Below are 21,717 nucleotides of genomic sequence, written 5' to 3' on the forward strand. Positions count from 1 at the left end.
GCTGGAGGTAAACGTGCGAGCTAGCTGACGGCATTCCTCAGCCTTCTGTACAATATCGGACAAAGCACTGTACTCAGAGGTATCTGGATGGTATGGCAAAATTGTGTCCAGAGTTATGGTTCACGGCCGTATAAGAGAAAGAAGGGCGAAAAACCAGTTGTTGCTTGGGTGGCAGTGTTGTACGCGAATGTTACGAATGGCAGTACCTGGTCCCATTTGGAGCTCCCAGATTCAGATGTAAAATACATTGCGAGCATGTCCCCAAGCGTACGGTTGAAACGCTCCGTGAGGCCGTTGGTTTGCGGGTGGTACGCGGTTGTAGCCCGATGTATCGATTTGCAAGACGACAGGAGCTCTTGGACTACTTCGGAAAGAAGGACACGACCTCTATCACTGAGTAGCTCGCGCGGGTTGCCGTGTCGAAGAATGAAGTGGTGCAGAAGAAAATGGGCTTCCTCTCGGGCTGTCGCCACGGGAAGTGCAGCAGTCTCCGCATAACGGGTCAGGTGATCGACGGCGGTGATGATCCATCGATTACCGGCGGCACTGCATGGTAGCGGACCATAGAGGTCGATTCCCACGCGATCAAACGGGCAAGCTGGACACGGTAAAGGCTGGAGAGGACCAGCGGGGTGGCGAGAAATCTTGGGTTGTTGACAGGCGGTACAAGAGCGAATGTAACGACGTACGAAATTGTACATTCCCCGCCAGTAGTACCTCTGACGAATTCGATCATAGGTTTTCAGGACGCCGGCATGAGCGCTTTGCGGGTCAGTGTGATGGTGGGCACAAACCTCGGAGCGGAGGTGGCGCAGAATGACACGAAGCCATTTTCTGCCGTCCGAGTTGTAGTTCTTTCGGTAGAGGAGGCCATCCCGAATGGTAAAATGGGAGGCCTGTCGGCGGAGTGCCCGAGGATGCATAGCCGCGTAAGTAGTGCCAAGTATATCTAGCAGGTTAGAAACCCAAGGATCTTGTCGTTGCTTGAAAGGCATATCCTCAATGGTGAGTGCTGACAGGAGGCTTGAGAAGGGGATGATGAGTTAAGCGAACGCACCGGTGACCGAGAAAGAGCATCGGCGTAAGAGTGCTTGCGGACAGAGCGGTACACTACACGGATGTCGTATTCCTGAAGCCTGAGGGCCCTGCGCCCGAGACATCCAGACGGATCCTTGAGAGACGCGAGCCAGCAGAGAGCGTGATGATCTGTAACTACCTCGAAGGAGGGGCCATATAAGTAAGGGCGGTACTTCGTTATAGCCCACACGATTGCTAAGCACTCCTTTTCGGTAACGGAGTAGTTGGACTCGGCTTTGGTAAGAGCACGACTTGCGTAGGCGACAACGTATTCGGAGAAGCCAGGCTTGCGCTGGGCGAGGACGGCGCCGAGGCCGACACCACTGGCATCGGTGTGAAGTTCTGTAGATGCAGTAGGGTCGTAATGGCGAAGGATTGGCGGTGACGTCAGAACATTGCGCAGTGTCGCGAATGCATCATCGCAGGCTGGCGACTAAGAGGAGAGGTTAGGGGTGCCTTTCAAGAGCTGTGTAAGGGGGGCCATGATGGTCGCGAAATTGCGAACAAAACGACGAAAGTACGGGCAGAGGCCAAGCTTCGCAGTTGTTTCAAAGTGGTCGGTTTCGGAAAGTCAGCAACGGTGCGGAGCTTCTCAGGATCAGGCAGAACTCCATCTTTGCACACAACATGTCCGAGTATTTTGAGCTGGCGGGCACCGAAGCGGCACTTTTTGAGGTTCAGTTGAAGACCGGCGCAGGTTAGGCAGGTGAAGACCTGGCGAAGTCGAGTCAGGTGGGTCGGGAAGTCGGTTGAAAAGGCGACGATATCATCGAGGTAGCATAAACAGATGTTCCATTTCAGGCCACGCAGTACAGTGTCCATCATTCTTTCAAATGTGGCTGGGGTGTTACAGAGTCCGAACGGCATAACATTCAATTCGTATAGTCCGCCTGGAGTAATAAAGGCGGTCTTAGCGCGATGCTCCTCTGCCATGAGCACCTGCCAATATCCAGAACGAAAATTGAGTGAGGAAAAGAATTCTGCGCCTTGCAAGCAGTCTAGGGCGTCGTCTATTCGTGGGAGGGGATACACATCACGACGAGTAATTTTGTTGAGGCGGCGATAATCAACACAAAATCGTATGGAGCCATCCTTCTTCATAACTAGGACCACAGGAGACGACCATGGACTACAGGATTCTCTAATTACTCCGCGTTGCAGCATGTCATCGACTTGTTGGGCAATAACACGGCGCTCAGTCGGGGACACCCAATACGGCCGCTGATGGAGAGGTGGGTGAGCGCCAGTGTCAATGAGGTGAGAAACAGTCGTCGTGCGTCCCAAGGACGATTGCGGGATGTCGAAGGAGGAGCGAAATTGGTGTAGAAGGTCAAGAAGTTGCTCGCGGTGGCCCGGCTCTAGAGCGCTGTCCACAGAATGGTCAAAAAGTTCCCGCTGTAGCGGATCTGAAGCCACAGAGTTGGAGTCAAGGCGTCACCTTGGCAAACAGGGAACGACACATCATCAAAGGCGAACAAAAGGTCCACAGGCTCGATGCGACCGAGGCACTCCCCTTCGATCAACATAACGGGAGACGCAAGAGGATTGGCTACCAGAAGTGTGCAAGCGCCGTTGTTCATGTCAAGGACGGCAAACGGCAGCGGTAAATGGCGGCGGCGGCCGACAACGTTAGAGGGCACAAAGAGGACTGTCGCGGCGGTGGTAAAAGGGGCAGTGAGGGGAACCAGAACAGCGCTAACGGGTGGGATGGTTGTGTCATGAGCTACGAGGAGTTTGGCCGCAAAACGAGGACACGACTCGTGAAGCAGGGCATCAGACGGTGCATCACTTGGTTCAATGAGCTCTACTTGAGGATTGGCGCAGTCAATGATAGCATGATGCTGGGACAGGAAATCCCAACCGAGAATGACGTCATGAGAACATGTGGGGAGAACGACGAATTCGATGATGTACAAGGCTGCAGCAATGACGACGCGAGCAGTGCAGACAGCTGTCGGCTGTATACTGTGAGCGGATGCGGTACGAAGCGATAGTCCCTCGAGGGGCGTAGTCACTTTTCGGAGGGAGCGGCAGAGGTTTTGGCTGATAACTGATACAGCGGCACCGGTGTCGACGAGCGCAAGAGTATAAACACTTTCAACGATGACAGCAGTAACATTCGCGGGATTAAGACAAGGACTTTGAAATTCTGTCGAATACGCAGTTCGTGCCTCGCGAACTGCGGCGGTTAGTTTTCCAGCTGAGTAGCGGGTCGTCGGCGCATTGGCGAAATGGAGCGGCGACGTGGTGATGGCGAACGACGAGGCAGGAAGTCCGGAGGATCGGGGGATGCTGTTGGAGGACCCGATGGAACGGGGAACTGGGGGGCCAAATAAGGTGGCGCAGGCCGTGCAGCAAAGGCCATATTTAGTGTGCCCAGGGATGCCGCAGTGGTAGCAAATAGGCCTGTTGTCTGAAGTGCGCCATGGAGATGGTGTCTGACGCAAGGAGGGAGCAAAAGCTGTTGGTACCGAACGGATAGGGGGCGAAGCATAGGCATATGCTGGCTCAGGAGGTGGACTTGATGTAACTTCGGCATACGTGCGACGCAATACCTGAGGAGGAGCCGGCGCAAATGCTGGAGCGTAGCTCAGTGGCGCAACGCCGGGCGATGAAATTGTGGGCGTGAGGAACGGCATTGAGGGTGCGACAGGAGCTGATTGAGGAGGAGGATTAGGGACGACTTCAGATACATGTTGCTGGATTGCACGGCGAAGCTCCGGAACAAGGCCAGTTGGTGTCGACTCCTTAATATATGGCTGCAGAGACAGTTGGCGCGCGACCTCCTGACGTACAAAAGCCTTGATGTCTTCAGAGAGGCTAGATGACTCCCGCTCCGCGGCTAGTTCAGCAAGTGATGCTTGAGACTGGCGAATCAAAACACGCTCCTTGCGGAGTTCGTCGTAGCTTTGACAGAGGTCGTAGATTTCCTTGACCGTAGTGGGGCCTTTGGCGACGAGCATGTTGAAAGCGCCGTCATCAACTCCTGTGAGAACTCATTTTAACGGCCTCGGTCATGGTCGGGTCAACGCGGCGACACAAATCAACAATGTCCTCAATGTAACTGGTGAACGTTTCACCGGGCAGCTGTAGTCGCGATCGAAGACGCTGTTCCGCGCGGAGCTTTCGGACCGTGGGGCGGCCAAAGACATCAGAAAATTTGGCCTTGAAATGCGCCCCGGTGGTAAAGTCCGATTCGTGGTTTCGAAACCACAGATTAGCGACGTCGCTCAAGTAACAGATAACATTATTGAGCTTACGATTGTCGTCCCAGTTATTGTGACGGCTGACCCGTTCGTAAGTGGACAGCCAATCGTCGACGTCGTCATCGCTGCTTCCACTGAAGGTAGCGGGGTCCCGTTGACGAAGGGCACCTGTGCAGGTGACTGGCGGATGTAGGTGCGATGAAGTAGGCTCCGTCATTGGGATAGTCAATGTTCTGCTGCGAAGTTCCAGGGCGAGATGGGTACAGGGAACCTCAGCTTTACCTTAACCAAGTGAAACGTGGATTTAATAGTCGATTGGAACGTCTAGCGCTGGCAGTAATTCGGGCACAGCAGGATCGGAATACAAGCCGCAGGGCACAGCTTCAGCGCGAGAGAGATGGGCGCCGGAGACCAGCGATGGTGATGGCGATGCCACAGCGTTGTTTCTTCTTCGTCAATTCTTTACAATCTGTTCAATGCTTAATACAAATAACGAAACGGGGTTGCGCCCTACGGCGGTAGCTGTGTGGTATATCGCTCTTGACTGCTGAGCCCGAAGACACAGGTTCGATCACAGAAGCGACGACCGCACTTTGATGAAGGCGAAGCTGAAGTGCCTGTGTTGGGTGCAATTTCAGCGCACGTTAAAGAACCCCAGGCAGTCGATTAATTTCCGGAGCACTCCACTACGGCGTATCTCATAGCCGATGCCACTTTTGGATGCTAAAGTTCATATAACATATGAAAACTCAGTTGTATAGCTCCAGCTAGCATTTCTCTGCTGCTCTTTCTTTGACGTGTACGGGAATCAACAGATGCGGGCAAAGTAAACGGAGCACGCTTTCCCGTTCAAACTAAAATCACGCGTTTTGCACTGGAGATAAGAAAACAATATTGCCCTAGTGAAATGACACTAACATCTACCACCGGATCGCATATCTGCCAGTTTCATTTATGCAACGCCTGAAAAATGGTATAATAAAAAATCGTGCTCCTTTTACTTTTGCCTGCACCGGTATGTGCAGGATACAAAAAAAAATGCATTATGCTTGACATGCAGGGGTAACAGTTTAATATGCGATATAAAGTTCCAGGGATAAAAAGAAATGATCCTAATGCGGCGATTTTCATAAATAATGTGCAACAAAATTTGCCTGCCGTTAGCTGGTCAAGTCAGATGAACACAAATTGATAATTTGTTGATGTGAGTGGCACACGCAAAGCGAACGACAACAGAGCCTAATTGCCGAGGTTCGAAATGACTTGCAGGAAGGAAGAGCGCATTGGAAGTGGAATTATACGCGTATCATACGCGAGAGTAATGTTCGCAGTTCTTCAAAAACGTTTTATCTTTAGTAACGGACCGAAACGGCATTAGCGCAGCAGTTTGATGAGTCCCAGCACACTTAACGTGACCGTGAACCAAAATCCCATTACAAATAAAATGATTTTAACACTACGCCAATGCAAATAAGCTTGCTCCAACACAACCGTGCGGTGAAAATATTTGCGGCGATTTTCTCTAGTGCCCGAAGGCTAGCTAAGCGGTAGGCGCGGCCGCGGCGACACAGCGGCCCCGCAGTCCCTAAGGAAACGCCCGCGCGGCGGCTGGTCGGCAGAAAATGGCCGCGACCGGTACCGACTGAAAAATCTACGGGCGCCTCCACTCCCTCGCTTCTTCTCCACTCGTTTCGTCTCGTGGTTGCTCGCCGCAGTCGACGCTGTCCGAGCGGAGAAGCGAGGTAGTCGAGTCGGCAAGAGGACGACAACAAGGCTGGCGCAACGACGATCGCATCAGCGCTGCACTGTCGGGGTGTATGTACAGTCCCGGCCATAATAATACAGAACATGATTGCCGATAAAAATTCTTGTCACGCGTTACAAAGCGAGTATTAGGAGGCACAGTCTTTGTAAAAAGTGTAGAACCCAGGGGTCTGCTTCTGAGCCACTTTGTGCGGAACGTAATGCATTTCCATTATTCCGAATCTTTTGATGTTAGATTTTTTGCCCTACCCTCTCCAACGGAAAGGACCTCCACTAATGCTAAATCAACACCACTACACGACCCAGAAATAAACACCCTGGGCTCTGCACTTTTGACGAAGTCTGTACCTTACTATATATATTAGCACATGCCGCTGATGCATACATAATAAGATTCATTTTGTCATTTATCCATCCTTCCCATCTAGCGACTACAATTCGATTGTTCTAGTGGAGGCTTATAAAGCACGCAATCTTCAAGCATTGCCCAAGAGAAATGGTATCTCCATCTTCCGTTCTGGACACTGTCTGCAAACTTATGTGCAGTATTCTTTTTTTTCAGGCATAACATAGTGCTCATATCACCCCTTCCGTTTCCTGCAGGTAACAAAAAAGACACTAAAAGACAAAATATTGCGTAACGTGACTGGTTCGCTGCAGCTGCACTCGCAGATCATCCATATCTCGCCTTGTCACTTGACTGTCAGGAGCTGCACATCATTGATATTTGAGGGACACACGTCCTTCTCTTGAAGTGCTAAGGGGTACAATGTGGCAGGTGCGGCAGAAGCCAAGTGTTTGCACCGTGATAGCGAACGCAATAGTGGAGAAAACTCCAACACGTATGCGCTGATTTCGCGTGGCTGCAGAGCTGCAATTGAGGAAGCGGTAACCTCCTGTCAGAGACCATATACAGCAGCAGAGTGCTCGTGTTCACCTCTCCATAGTTCAGAGATACCACATTCGAGCTCTCTAAAAGCTACGTGCATTCGTTCTGCCGACAAAATGCAGAGGACGCAGCGGACGTCTAAGGCTGCAGGCCGGCAGCACCAGCGAACCCGCTGAAGATAAGGAAGTATGTGCTCTGGAACTTTCCCGTGGAGGAGATGAAGGACCCGGCCGGGCATCGAGGTGAGAACAACCTGCCATACCCCCCCCCCCCCCCCCCCCGCCACGGCATTACACAAGTAGGGTTTATATTCTTCAGAGCCACCTGCCTTGTTTTATACTAAAAATCGTGCCCCTTCTTATACACCAATAACCAATGTATTCAATATGAATTTTTACAATCGTATTTTGCGGACAGCCCTTAAAAAGAAGCTCGTATAATGTGGTCTGCTATGGTATGTAACAAATGGCAAATGTTTTATTCATCTGATTGCCTAATTCAGTGTAAATGTAGTTGAAAAAAAAAAAGGGGGGGGGGGGGCTACACACACTTGAACTTTTGAACTTATAACCAGTTCAAGAAATAGGTTAAGCGCCATATACTTCACTTGTATGGTGCGTCGCGTCACAGTGTAAACGTTTTGTTGACCACTTCTTCACGACTCTTTAGAAAAGTACTGCGTATCCGGTCTTGTTTGGTTTCAATCTTTATAAAGCCGTACAAGGCAACTAATGAAGTATGTAGACGCAAAATTGGTTACAAATTTCTCTACATGGTGCTGCAGCTCAGTTAGTCTGAAATTATTTAAAGTGTTATGTTTGAGCTAGAGGAACACTTTCCTCAGCAAAGCATTGGCGGTGGTGATGATCATCATAGTACAGGACATCGAGTTTAGTTCGGCAAGCTTCACCACGTGGCTCATGACCACGAGCTCATTCTTTCTCTTTTCTTGTGCCCTCCGGTATACGTTACCCCCCTTCTCCCATCCCAAACTAGAACATCAATCCTCCTCCTCCTCCTCGCATACCGGAGGGCACGAGCGCCGGCCAGAGCTGCTGGGCTCTACGTGCACCGCGAATTTTTTTTTTTATCTTTTCTTACGCTCTTTTTTTCGAAGCTGGACGGCCGACCACCACCCACAGAGGGGGTGGAATGGGGAGTGTTTTTAGCCTCAGACGCACGCATGCTAGTGCGCATCTGACGGGTGCGCGTGAACAGGGGACTGTGGGTCGCGCGGGCGCCAGCGTTGAATGCTTGGATGTGAGCGAGGGTTCTTCAATGCTGTCGTTAACGCGCTCTACTACGTATACACGTGTGTGCTGTGCATCGCCAGTCACGTTTGTTCCCGTTCCAGAGAGTACGACAGCGATTTGAAGCGCGCTGTTTCTTCGGCGACGTAATAAACGAGGGTAGTCTACCCTGCAGGTGACGAACTCTAAATCGCCATTGATGGGCAGCAGTGGCTTGTTTTTTGTTTTTGTTTTTGGAGGGGGTGGGGGGGGGGGGTTGCCCTTCACATGTGAGAAATCTGTATGTTTTCCTTACTTTTTGATTTTGCGCACGAGGATGTAGGTATTTCAACCTGACTCCATGGTGTCAGATGTCAGATTTAACCGTATCGACGAGCCTTGCGCTGAAGTTTGCTTAGGCGAAACGTGTTTTTTCGCTTAACAGTGGTTCGTCTTTGGCTTTCGTTTTTCCTTTCAGCAATCTAAGAACGACAACCAGGACTCACAATTATTATTTCCTTAGTTCAGAGAGAAGCTGGCGTGGAAAACTGTTTAGCGCAGTAGCTTTTTACTGTTAGTATCCATCTCGGACGCAACACGATTTCATTACGTGTTATGACCTGGCCTAAACGGCTAAGCAGTGCTTTAACACTCACCGATAGCTTCTTAATTAAACTTGAAGAAAACATCTCGAGCTAGTTGGTTCATCACAGAGCAAAACAGCGCAAACTTCACAATGGACATAGAAGGGCAGACGAGACACAGGCGAGACACAGAACACAGGCAGGCGCTTAAATATACTCGTTTTGTTGCTGCAAAATTCGGGAGAGTTAGCTAGCTGCTGTTTAAATATCTTGAAATGTGGATTTAATAGTCGATTGGATCACTGCCTTGTCGTGGCGGAGGGGCTTGCGAAACTCGATGAAGTCGTGAGCTCTGCTGTGTAGGGCCACCCAAGATAGGCAGGTCACGGCAGAGAGTTCTGACAAAATGTGATTCACTGGAGAAGGTAATGACAACCCACTCCAGTATTTCCTGCCAAGAAAACCCTATGGCCAGTCACAATACCATTATCGATATGGCGCCGGAAGATGAGCCCCCCAGGTTGGAAGGCGTCCCACATGTTACTGGGGATGAACAAAGGGCGATTCCTAGTAGCTGCAGGACGAATAAAGCGGCTGGGCTAAAGCCAAAAGGACGCTCAGTTGTGGATGTGTGGGGAAGCGACCGGAAAGTCCGATGTTGCAAGGAGATATATCACATAGCAACATGGAATGTAAGATCTATGACGCAAGGTAAACTGGATATCGTCAAGCGAGAAATGGACAGATTGAACATTGATATCTTGGGTATCAGCGAGCTCAAGTGGACCGGAATGGGAGAATTTAACTCCGGCGACCATTATGTCTTTTATTGTGGGCACGAATCAGAGAGAAGGAATGGGGTCGCTCTCATAGTAAACAGAAGAATGGGCAAAGCAGTGCTAGGATACAACCCCAAAAACGACCGAATGATTTCACTTCGGATCCAAGGTCACCCTTTCAACATAACAGTTATCCAAGTCTATGCGCCGACCACTGCTGCTGAAGAAGCTGACGTTGAGAGATTTTATGCGGACCTACAATGTCTTTTAGACCGCACCCCATCATCAGACGTCGTTTTTCCCATAGGAGACTGGAATGCTAAGGTCGGGAGTGAAGAAATATCCGGAATTACAGGCAAGTTCGGTCTTGGTGAGCCAAATGAAGCTGGGCAGAGGCTAGTAGAGTTCTGTCAAGAAAACAACCTGACCATAGCGAATACTCATTTTCAACAGCACAAGAGGCGCCTGTACACATGGATTTCACCGGACGGTCTGTACAGGAATCAGATCGATTATATTATTTGCCGGCAGAGATGGAGAAGCGCTATACAAGCAGTAAAAACAAGGCCTGGGGCCGATTGTGGCACCGATCATCAGCTTCTTGTTGCCAAAATTAAGCTTCGATTGAGGAAAACGCAGAAAACTAGAAGGCCTTTCAGGTATGATCTGGATCAGATTCCATTAGAATATGCTGTGGAAGTGAGGAATCGATTTCAAGAATTAGATCTCGAAGACAAAGAGCCCGAAGAGATGTGGACTGATGTTCGTGATATAATACAAGAAGTTGCTACTAAGGTAGTTCCAAAGCAAAAGAAATGCAAAAAAGCAAACTGGTTATCTGAAGAGGCTTTGCAAATAGCTGAGGAAAGGAGGATGGCAAAAGGTATGGGGGAAAGAGAAAGATACAAGGTTCTCAATGCGGATTTTCAGAAAATAGCAAGGAGAGATAAGAATGCCTTCCTGAACATACAGTGTCAAGCAGTTGAGGACAACAGCCAATTAAGGAACACAAGAGCTCTGTATAAGACAATCAAAGATATCAAAGGAAGCTTCTGTGCTAAGCTGGGCGTGATAAAGGACAAACGAGGCAAGGACCTCACTGAAGCCTGAGACATAAAGAAGAGGTGGCAGGAATACACAGAAGAACTGTACAAGAAGGACCCGGATGTGCAAACCCAACATAGGACGGTTGTGATTACTGATCTCGAGCCGGGCATCCTGAAGAGTGAAGTTGAATGGGCTTTAGCCAGCCTTGCTAAGAACAAAGCTAGCGGAATTGATGGTATTCCAGCTGAGTTGCTTCAAAACCTCAACCACGACGCTGTTAACACACTGCATACATTATGTCAAAAGATTTGGACAACCCTGCAGTGGCCACAGGATTGGAGGAGGTCAGTTTACATCCCCATTCCAAAGAAAGGCAGTGCCAAAGATTGTTCCAACTACCGCACGATCGCGCTTATTTCGCATGCTAGCAAGGTGATGTTAAAAATCCTGCAAGGTAGGCTGCAGCAGTATGTGGATCGGGAGCTTCCGGACGTGCAAGCTGGGTTTCGCAAGGGCAGAGGAACTAGAGACCAAACTGCCAACCTTCGCTGGATCATGGAAAAAGCAAGAGAGTTCCAGAAACCCATTTACTTCTGCTTTATTGATTATGCGAAAGCGTTTGACTGCGTAGATCACAGCAGATTGTGGCAAGCTCTCCAAGAGATGGGAGTTCCAATTCACCTCATCTGTCTCCTCAGGAACCTTTATGAAGGGCAAGAGGCCACAGTCAGAACTGGGCATGGCCTCACTGATTGGTTTCCGATTGAGAAAGGAGTGAGGCAAGGCTGCATACTGTCGCCCTGCCTATTTAACCTATATGCAGAGTGCATCATGAGGAAGGCCGGTCTGGACGAGTCTTCAGCTGGAGTGAAGATTGCTGGAAAACGTATCAACAACCTTAGATATGCGGATGATACCACTTTAATGGCAGAAAGTGAAGAGGAACTCAACAGACTTGTGATGCGCGTACAAGAAGAGAGTGAGAAGTTTGGGCTTAAACTGAACATTAAAAAGACGAAGATCATGGCGTCTTGCCCTATCAAGTCCTGGAGCATCAATGGACAAGAAGTGGAAGCTGTGACAGATTTTCTGTTCTTGGGCGCCAATATTACCTCGGAAGGAGACTGCAGCCATGAAATTAGGAGACGCCTGCTTCTGGGAAAGAGAGCAATGGTTAGCCTTGACCGCCTAGTAAAGAGCAGAGACATTAGTCTACCAACCAAGATCCGTATAACCCGTGCTATGGTCTTTCCAGTTGTGATGTATGGATGCGAGAGTTGGACTCTGAAAAAGGCTGACCGCCGAAGAATTGACGCGTTTGAATTGTGGTGCTGGCGAAGACTCTTAAGAGTTCGTTGGACTGCCAGAAGATCAAATGAGTCGATATTGTCGACCATAAACCCTGACTGCTCATTAGAGGGTCAAATTCTAAAGTTAAAGCTCAGCTAATTTGGTCATCTGATGAGAAGAGAGGAGTCGCTGGAGAAAGATTTGATGTTGGGAAAGGTTGATGGTCGCCGGAGAAGGGGTAGGCAGCGAACGCGATGGTTAGATGGCATTCTCGAGGCATTGCAGATGAAGCTATGTGATGTTAAGAAGATAGTGAGAGACCGGAAAGCGTGGCGTGACATGGTCCATAGGGTCACGAAGAGTCGGACACGACTGAACGCCTGAACTGAACTGGAACGTCTAGCGCTGGCAGTAATTCGGGCACAGCAGGATCAGAATACCAGCCGCTGGGCACAGCCTCAGCGCGAGAGAGATGGGCGCCGGAGACCAGCGATGGTGATGGCGATGCCGCAGCGTTGTTTCTTGTTCGTCTTCTTTACATTTCCCCCGCGTGAAGAAGTCGCCATCCTGGCAACTCACGGAAAAGAGACAACCAGAGGGTTGTAATACGGCTTGAGGCGGCTAACATGGACAACCTCACGGCCGCGGCGGCGGTGGTCGGAAGAAGGGGTGACTCGTTCGATGACGTAATTAACAGGGGATGTGCGTTCCAAGACGCGATAAGGTCCGTGGTATTTCGTTTCTAGTTTGCTGGTTGCAGGAACTCATAGCTAAACGAAGCTGTCGGCCAGGAACGTCGGAGTAGGGGCATCGCTATCATGCTGATCTTTGCGATAGCCTTGAGTGCTGGAGGTAAACGTGCGAGCTAGCTGATGGCATTCCTCAGCCTTCTGTACAATATCGGACAAAGCACTGTACTCAGAGGCATCTGGATGGTATGGCAAAATTGTGTCCAGAGTTATGGTTCACGGCCGTATAAGAGAAAGAAGGGCGAAAAACCAGTTGTTGCTTGGGTGGCAGTGTTGTACGCTAATGTTACGAATGGCAGTACCTGGTCCCAGTTGGAGCTCCCAGATTCAGATGTAAAATACATTGCGAGCATGTCCCCAAGCGTACGGTTGAAACGCTCCGTGAGGCCGTTGGTTTGCGGGTGGTACGCGGTTGTAGCCCGATGTATCGATTTGCAAGACGACAGGAGCTCTTGGACTTCTTCGGAAAGAAGGACACGACCTCTATCACTGAGTAGCTCGCGCGGGTTGCCGTGTCGAAGAATGAAGTGGTGCAGAAGAAAATGGGCTACCTCTCGGGCTGTCGCCGCGGGAAGTGCAGCAGTCTCCGCATAACGGGTCAGGTGATCGACGGCGGTGATGACCCATCGATTACCGGCGGCACTGCATGGTAGCGGACCATAGAGGTCGATTCCCACGCGATCAAACGGGCAAGCTGGACACGGTAAAGGCTGGAGAGGACCAGCGGGGTGGCGAGAAATCTTGCGTTGTTGACAGGCGGTACAAGAGCGAATGTAACGACGTACGAAATTGTACATTCCCCGCCAGTAATACCTCTGACGAATTCGATCATAGGTTTTCAGGACGCCGGCATGAGCGCTTTGCGGGTCAGTGTGATGGTGGGCACAAACCTCGGAGCGGAGGTGGCGCAGAATGACACGAAGCCATTTTCTGCCGTCCGAGTTGTAGTTCTTTCGGTAGAGGAGGCCATCCCGAATGGTAAAATGGGAGGCCTGTCGGCGGGGTGCCCGAGGATGCATAGCCGCGTAAGTAGTGCCAAGTATATCTAGCAGGTTAGAAACCCAAGGATCTTGTCGTTGCTTGAAAGGCATATCCTCAATGGTGAGTGCTGACAGGAGGCTTGAGAAGGGGATGATGAGTTAAGCGAACGCACCGGTGACCGAGAAAGAGCATCGGCGTAAGAGTGCTTGCGGCCAGAGCGGTACACTACACGGATGTCGTATTCCTGAAACCTGAGGGCCCTGCGCCCGAGACGGCCAGACGGATCCTTGAGAGACGCGAGCCAGCAGAGAGCGTGATGATCTGTAACTACCTTGAAGGAGGGGCCATATAAGTAAGGGCGGTACTTCGTTATAGCCCACACGATTGCTAAGCACTCCTTTTCGGTAACGGAGTAGTTGGACTCGGCTTTGGTAAGAGCACGACTTGCGTAGGCGACAACGTATTCGGAGAAGCCAGGCTTGCGCTGGGCGAGGACGGCGCCGAGGCCGACACCACTGGCATCGGTGTGAAGTTCTGTAGATGCAGTAGGGTCGTAACGGCGAAGGATTGGCGGTGACGTCAGAACATTGCGCAGTGTCGCGAATGCATCATCGCAGGCTGGCGACTAAGAGGAGAGGATAGGGGTGCCTTTCAAGAGCTGTGTAAGGGGGGCCATGATGGTCGCGAAATTGCGAACAAAACGACGAAAGTACGGGCAGAGGCCCACCAAGCTTCGCAGTTGTTTCAAAGTGGTCGGTTTCGGAAAGTCAGCAACGGTGCGGAGCTTCTCAGGATCAGGCAGAACTCCATCTTTGCACACAACATGTCCGAGTATTGTGAGCTGGCGGGCACCGAAGCGGCACTTTTTGAGGTTCAGTTGAAGACCGGCGCAGGTTAGGCAGGTGAAGACCTGGCGAAGTCGAGTCAGGTGGGTCGGGAAGTCGGTTGAAAAGGCGACGATATCATCGAGGTAGCATAAACAGATGTTCCATTTCAGGCCACGCAGTACAGTGTCCATCATTCTTTCAAATGTGGCTGGGGTGTTACAGAGTCCGAACGGCATAACATTAAATTCGTATAGTCCGCCTGGAGTAATAAAGGCGGTCTTAGCGCGATCCTCCTCTGCCATGAGCACCTGCCAATATCCAGAACGAAAATTGAGTGAGGAAAAGAATTCTGCGCCTTGCAAGCAGTCTAGGGCGTCGTCTATTCGTGGGAGGGGATACACATCACGACGAGTAATTTTGTTGAGGCGGCGATAATCAACACAAAATCGTATGGAGCCATCCTTCTTCTTAACTAGGACCACAGGAGACGACCATGGACTACAGGATTCTCTAATTACTCCGCGTTGCAGCATGTCATCGACTTGTTGGGCAATAACACGGCGCTCAGTCGGGGACACCCAATACGGCCGCTGATGGAGAGGTGGGTGAGCGCCAGTGTCAATGAGGTGAGAAACAGTCGTCGTGCGTCCCAAGGAAGATTGCGGGATGTCGAAGGAGGAGCGAAATTGGTGTAGAAGGTCAAGAAGTTGCTCGCGGTGGCCCGGCTCTAGAGCGCTGTCCACAGAATGGTCAAAAAGTTCCCGCTGTAGCGGATCTGAAGCCACACGAGTTGGAGTCAAGGCGTCACCTTGGCAAACAGGGAACGACACATCATCAAAGGCGAACAGAAGGTCCACAGGCTCGATGCGACCGAGGCACTCCCCTTCGATCAACATAACGGGAGACGCAAGAGGATTGGCTACCAGAAGTGTGCAAGCGCCGTTGTTCATGTCAAGGACGGCAAACGGCAGCGGTAAATGGCGGCGGCGGCCGACAACGTTAGAGGGCACAAAGAGGACTGTCGCGGCGGTGGTAAAAGGGGCAGTGAGGGGAACCAGAACAGCGCTAACGGGTGGGATGGTTGTGTCATGAGCTACGAGGAGTTTGGCCGCAAAACGAGTACACTACTCGTGAAGCAGGGCATCAGACGGTGCATCACTTGGTTCAATGAGCTGTACTTGAGGATTGGCGCAGTCAATGATAGCATGATGCTGGGACAGGAAATCCCAGCCGAGAATGACGTCATGAGAACATGTGGGGAGAACGACGAATTCGATGATGTACAAGGCTGCAGCAATGACGACGCGAGCAGTGCAGACAGCTGTCGGCTGTATACTGTGAGCGGATGCGGTACGAAGCGATAGTCTCTCGAGGGGCGTAGTCACTTTTCGGAGGGAGCGGCAGAGGTTTTGGCTGATAACTGATACAGCGGCACCGGTGTCGACGAGCGCAAGAGTATAAACACTTTCAACGATGACAGCAGTAACATTCGCGGGATTAAGATGAGGACTTTGAAATTCTGTCGAATACGCAGTTCGTGCCTCGCGAACTGCGGCGGTTAGTTTTCCAGCTGAGTAGCGGGTCGTCGGCGCATTGGCGAAATGGAGCGGCGACGTGGTGATGGCGAACGACGAGGCAGGAAGTCCGGAGGATCGGGGGATGCTGTTGGAGGACCCGATGGAACGGGGAACTGGGGGGCCAAATAAGGTGGCGCAGGCCGTGCAGCAAAGGCCATATTTATTCGGCGCCTGCAGTAGCGTGTAGTGTGCCCAGGGATGCCGCAGTGGTAGCAAATAGGCCTGTTGTCTGAAGTGTGCCATGGAGATGGTGTCTGACGCAAGGAGGGAGCAAAAGCTGTTGGTACCGAACGGATAGGGGGCGAAGCATAGGCATATGCTGGCTCAGGAGGTGGACTTGATGTAACTTCGGCATACGTGCGACGCAATACCTGAGGAGGAGCCGGCGCAAATGCTGGAGCGTAGCTCAGTGGCGCAACGCCGGGCGATGAAATTGTGGGCGTGAGGAACGGCATTGAGGGTGCGACAGGAGCTGATTGAGGAGGAGGATTAGGGACGACTTCAGATACATGTTGCTGGATTGCACGGCGAAGCTCCGGAACAATGCCAGTTGGTGTCGACTCCTTAATATATGGCTGCAGAGACAGTTGGCGCGCGACCTCCTGACGTACAAAAGCCTTGATGTCTTCAGAGAGGCTAGATGACTCCCGCTCCGCGGCTAGTTCAGCAAGTGATGCTTGAGACTGGCGAATCAAAACACGCTCCTTGCGGAGTTCGTCGTAGCTTTGACAGAGGTCGTAGATTTCCTTGACCGTAGTGGGGCCTTTGGCGACGAGCATGTTGAAAGCGCCGTCATCAACTCCTGTGAGAACTCATTTTAACGGCCTCGGTCATGGTCGGGTCAACGCGGCGACACAAATCAACAATGTCCTCAATGTAACTGGTGAACGTTTCACCGGGCAGCTGTAGTCGCGATCGAAGACGCTGTTCCGCGCGGAGCTTTCGGACCGTGGGGCGGCCAAAGACATCAGAAAATTTGGCCTTGAAATGCGCCCCGGTGGTAAAGTCCGATTCGTGGTTTCGAAACCACAGATTAGCGACGTCGCTCAAGTAACAGATAACATTATTGAGCTTACGATTGTCGTCCCAGTTATTGTGACGGCTGACCCGTTCGTAAGTGGACAGCCAATCGTCGACGTCGTCATCGCTGCTTCCACTGAAGGTAGCGGGGTCCCGTTGACGAAGGGCACCTGTGCAGGTGACTGGCGGATGTAGGTGCGATGAAGTAGGCTCCGTCATTGGGATAGTCAATGTTCTGCTGCGAAGTTCCAGGGCGAGATGGGTACAGGGAACCTCAGCTTTACCTTAACCAAGTGAAACGTGGATTTAATAGTCGATTGGAACGTCTAGCGCTGGCAGTAATTCGGGCACAGCAGGATCGGAATACAAGCCGCAGGGCACAGCTTCAGCGCGAGAGAGATGGGCGCCGGAGACCAGCGATGGTGATGGCGATGCCACAGCGTTGTTTCTTCTTCGTCAATTCTTTACAATCTGTTCAATGCTTAATACAAATAACGAAACGGGGTTGCGCCCTACGGCGGTAGCTGTGTGGTATATCGCTCTTGACTGCTGAGCCCGAAGACACAGGTTCGATCACAGAAGCGACGACCGCACTTTGATGAAGACGAAGCTGAAGTGCCTGTGTTGGGTGCAATTTCAGCGCACGTTAAAGAACCCCAGGCAGTCGATTAATTTCCGGAGCACTCCACTACGGCGTATCTCATAGCCGATGCCACTTTTGGATGCTAAAGTTCATATACCATATGAAAACTCAGTTGTATAGCTCCAGCTAGCATTTCTCTGCTGCTCTTTCTTTGACATGTACGGGAATCAACAGATGCGGGCAAAGTAAACGGAGCACGCTTTCCCGTTCAAACTAAAATCACGCGTTTTGCACTGGAGATAAGAAAACAATATTGCCCTAGTGAAATGACACTAACATCTACCACCGGATCGCATATCTGCCAGTTTCATTTATGCAACGCCTGAAAAATGGTATAATAAAAAAACGTGCTCCTTTTACTTTTGCCTGTACCGGTATGTGCAGGATACAAAAAAAAATGCATTATGCTTGACATGCAGGGGTAACAGTTTAATATGCGATATAAAGTTCCAGGGATAAAAAGAAATGATCCTAATGCGGCGATTTCCATAAATAATGTGCAACAAAATTTGCCTGCCGTTAGCTGGTCAAGTCAGATGAACACAAATTGATAATTTGTTGATGTGAGTGGCACATGCAAAGCGAACGACAACAGAGCCTAATTGCCGAGGTTCGAAATGACTTGCAGGAAGGAAGAGCGCATTGGAAGTGGAATTATACGCGTATCATACGCAAGAGTAATGTTCGCAGTTCTTCAAAAACGTTTTATCTTTAGTAACGGACCGAAACGGCATTAGCGCAGCAGTTTGATGAGTCCCAGCACACTTAACGTGACCGTGAACCAAAATCCCATTACAAATAAAATGATTTTAACACTACGCCAATGCAAATAAGCTTGCTCCAACACAACCGTGCGGTGAAAATATTTGCGGCGATTTTCTCTAGTGCCCGAAGGCTAGCTAAGCGGTAGGCGCGGCCGCGGCGACACAGCGGCCCCGCAGTCCCTAAGGAAACGCCCGCGCGGCGGCTGGTCGGCAGAAAATGGCCGCGACCGGTACCGACTAAAAAATCTGCGGGCGCCTCCACTCCCTCGCTTCTTCTCCACTTGTTTCGTCTCGCGGTTGCTCGCCGCAGTCGACGCTGTCCGAGCGGAGAAGCGAGGTAGTCGAGTCGGCAAGAGGACGACAACAAGGCTGGCGCAACGACGATCGCATCAGCGCTGCACTGTCGGGGTGTATGTACAGTCCCGGCCATAATAATACAGAACATGATTGCCGATAAAAATTCTTGTCACGCGTTACAAAGCGAGTATTAGGAGGCACAGTCTTTGTAAAAAGTGTAGAACCCAGGGGTCTGCTTCTGAGCCACTTTGTGCGGAACGTAATGCATTTCCATTATTCCGAATCTTTTGATGTTAGATTTTTTGCCCTACCCTCTCCAACGGAAAGGACCTCCACTAATGCTAAATCAACACCACTACACGACCCAGAAATAAACACCCTGGGCTCTGCACTTTTGACGAAGTCTGTACCTTACTATATATATTAGCACATGCCGCTGATGCATACATAATAAGATTCATTTTGTCATTTATCCATCCTTCCCGTCTAGCGACTACAATTCGATTGTTCTAGTGGAGGCTTATAAAGCACGCAATCTTCAAGCATTGCCCAAGAGAAATGGTATCTCCATCTTCCGTTCTGGACACTGTCTGCAAACTTATGTGCAGTATTCTTTTTTTTCAGGCATAACATAGTGCTCATATCACCCCTTCCGTTTCCTGCAGGTAACAAAAAAGACACTAAAAGACAAAATATTGCGTAACGTGACTGGTTCGCTGCAGCTGCACTCGCAGATCATAATTATTTCCCCTTGTCACTTGACTGTCAGGAGCTGCACATCATTGATATTTGAGGGACACACGTCCTTCTCTTGAAGTGCTAAGGGGTACAATGTGGCAGGTGCGGCAGAAGCCAAGTGTTTGCACCGTGATAGCGAACGCAATAGTGGAGAAAACTCCAACACGTATGCGCTGATTTCGCATGGCTGCAGAGCTGCGATTGAGGAAGCGGTAACCTCCTGTCAGAGACCATATACAGCAGCAGAGTGCTCGTGTTCACCTCTCCATAGTTCAGAGATACCACATTCGAGCTCTCTAAAAGCTACGTGCATTCGTTCTGCCGACAAAATGCAGAGGCCGCAGCGGACGTCTAAGGCTGCAGGCCGGCAGCACCAGCGAACCCGCTGAAGATAAGGAAGTATGTGCTCTGGAACTTTCCCGTGGAGGAGATGAAGGACCCGGCCGGGCATCGAGGTGAGAACAACCTGCCATACCCCCCCCCCCCCCCCCCCGCCACGGCATTACACAAGTAGGGTTTATATTCTTCAGAGCCACCTGCCTTGTTTTATACTAAAAATCGTGCCCCTTCTTATACACCAATAACCAATGTATTCAATATGAATTTTTACAATCGTATTTTGCTGACAGCCCTTAAAAAGAAGCTCGTATAATGTGGTCTGCTATGGTATGTAACAAATGGCAAATGTTTTATTTATCTGATTGCCTAATTCAGTGTAAATGTAGTTGAAAAAAAAAAAAGGGGGGGGGGGGCTACACACACTTGAACTTTTGACCTTATAACCAGTTCAAGAAATAGGTTAAGCGCCATATACTTCACTTGTATGGTGCGTCGCGTCACAGTGTAAACGTTTTGTTGACCACTTCTTCACGAGTCTTTAGAAAACTACTGTGTATCTGGTCTTGTTTGGTTTCAATCTTTATAAAGCCGTCCAAGGCAACTAATGAAGTATGTAGACGCAAAATCGGTTACAAATTTCTCTACATGGTGCTGCAGCTCAGTTAGTCTGAAATTATTTAAAGTGTTATGTTTGAGCTAGAGGAACGCTCTCCTCAGCAAAGCATTGGCGGTGGTGATGATCATCATAGTACAGGACATCGAGTTTAGTTCGGCAAGCTTCACCACGTGGCTCATGACCACGAGCTCATTCTTTCTCTTTTCTTGTGCCCTCCGGTATGCTCTATCGCATACCGGAGGGCACGAGCGCCGGCCAGAGCTGCTGGGCTCTACGTGCACCGCGAATTTATTTTTATCTTTTCTTACGCTCGTTTTTTTGAAGCTGGACGACCGACCACCACCCACAGAGGGGGTGGAATGGGGAATGTTTTTAGCCTCAGACGCACGCATGCTAGTGCGCATCTGACGGGTGCGCGTGAACAGGGGACTATGGGTCGCGCGGGCGCACGGACGCCAGCGTTGAATGCTTGTTTGTGAGCGAGGGTTCTTCAATGCTAATACAGCAGTTAAAGCCAAATGCGGCAAGTCGTTATGATGACATACAAGCCTCGACCGTGAAGTATGTTTCGTCTGAGATTAGCCCTGTATTGTCACATTTAATAAATGTATCTATTTCAACTGGCATATTTCCAGATCAGCTTAAAATAGCTAAAGTGGTACCTATACACAAAAGAGGAACGCGAAATGAGTTCACAAATTACAGACCAATTTCAGTCTTACCGGTATTTTCAAAGGTATAAATAATCGTTTGACTGTGTTCATCCAGAAACACAAGATAATCTCACCCTTTCAATTCGGGTTTCAAAAGAACAAGACGCCCGAGGAGGCCCTGCTTAAAGTAAAATCATTAATTATAAAAGATATTGAAACAAGAATGTACACTCTGGGAATCTTTTTTGATTTAAGAAAGGCCTTCGGTTCAGTTAACCATGAAACTTTGCTTTATAAGCTCCACAGGTATGGAATTCGAGGCGTTGCATCAGACCTCATTAAAAGCTATTTATCATACAGATACCAATTCGTAAATCTCAATGGAGAGCACTAGCACAATCTAGAAATCAAACTTGGAGTACCCCAAGGTTCCATACTAGGTCCCACACTATTTTTGTTGTATATAAATGATATAACTGAGGTTAAACACACACCTGAAATAACCATCTTTGCTGATGGCACTAGTATATTTTTCACGGGCAAAAATGTGCAGGGGATCGAAAAGGAAGCCAATCTTTACCTATCCCAGCTGTCTATCTGGCTCGAGAACAATAGTTTGCAGCTGAACACGCACAAAATAAAGTTTAT

At 50.0% G+C, this 21,717-nt stretch overlaps 1 protein-coding gene across 1 annotated transcript in view; it reads left to right on the forward strand.

Annotated features, from left to right (window-relative positions):
• Window positions 1-21,717, forward strand: part of LOC146205621 (uncharacterized) — a 195,585-nt gene that overhangs the window by 99,294 nt on the left and 74,574 nt on the right. The window contains exons 8-9 of the mRNA XM_084607537.1: window positions 7,059-7,178; window positions 19,797-19,916. Of these exons, the coding sequence (XP_084463663.1) occupies window positions 7,059-7,178; window positions 19,797-19,916 (240 nt within the window). The remainder of the gene's footprint in view (window positions 1-7,058; window positions 7,179-19,796; window positions 19,917-21,717) is intronic.

Source organism: Amblyomma maculatum, chromosome 1 (assembly GCF_055883805.1).
Source record: "Amblyomma maculatum isolate TAMU_Amacu chromosome 1, ASM5588380v1, whole genome shotgun sequence".
In the NCBI taxonomy this organism is placed as follows: domain Eukaryota; kingdom Metazoa; phylum Arthropoda; class Arachnida; order Ixodida; family Ixodidae; genus Amblyomma; species Amblyomma maculatum.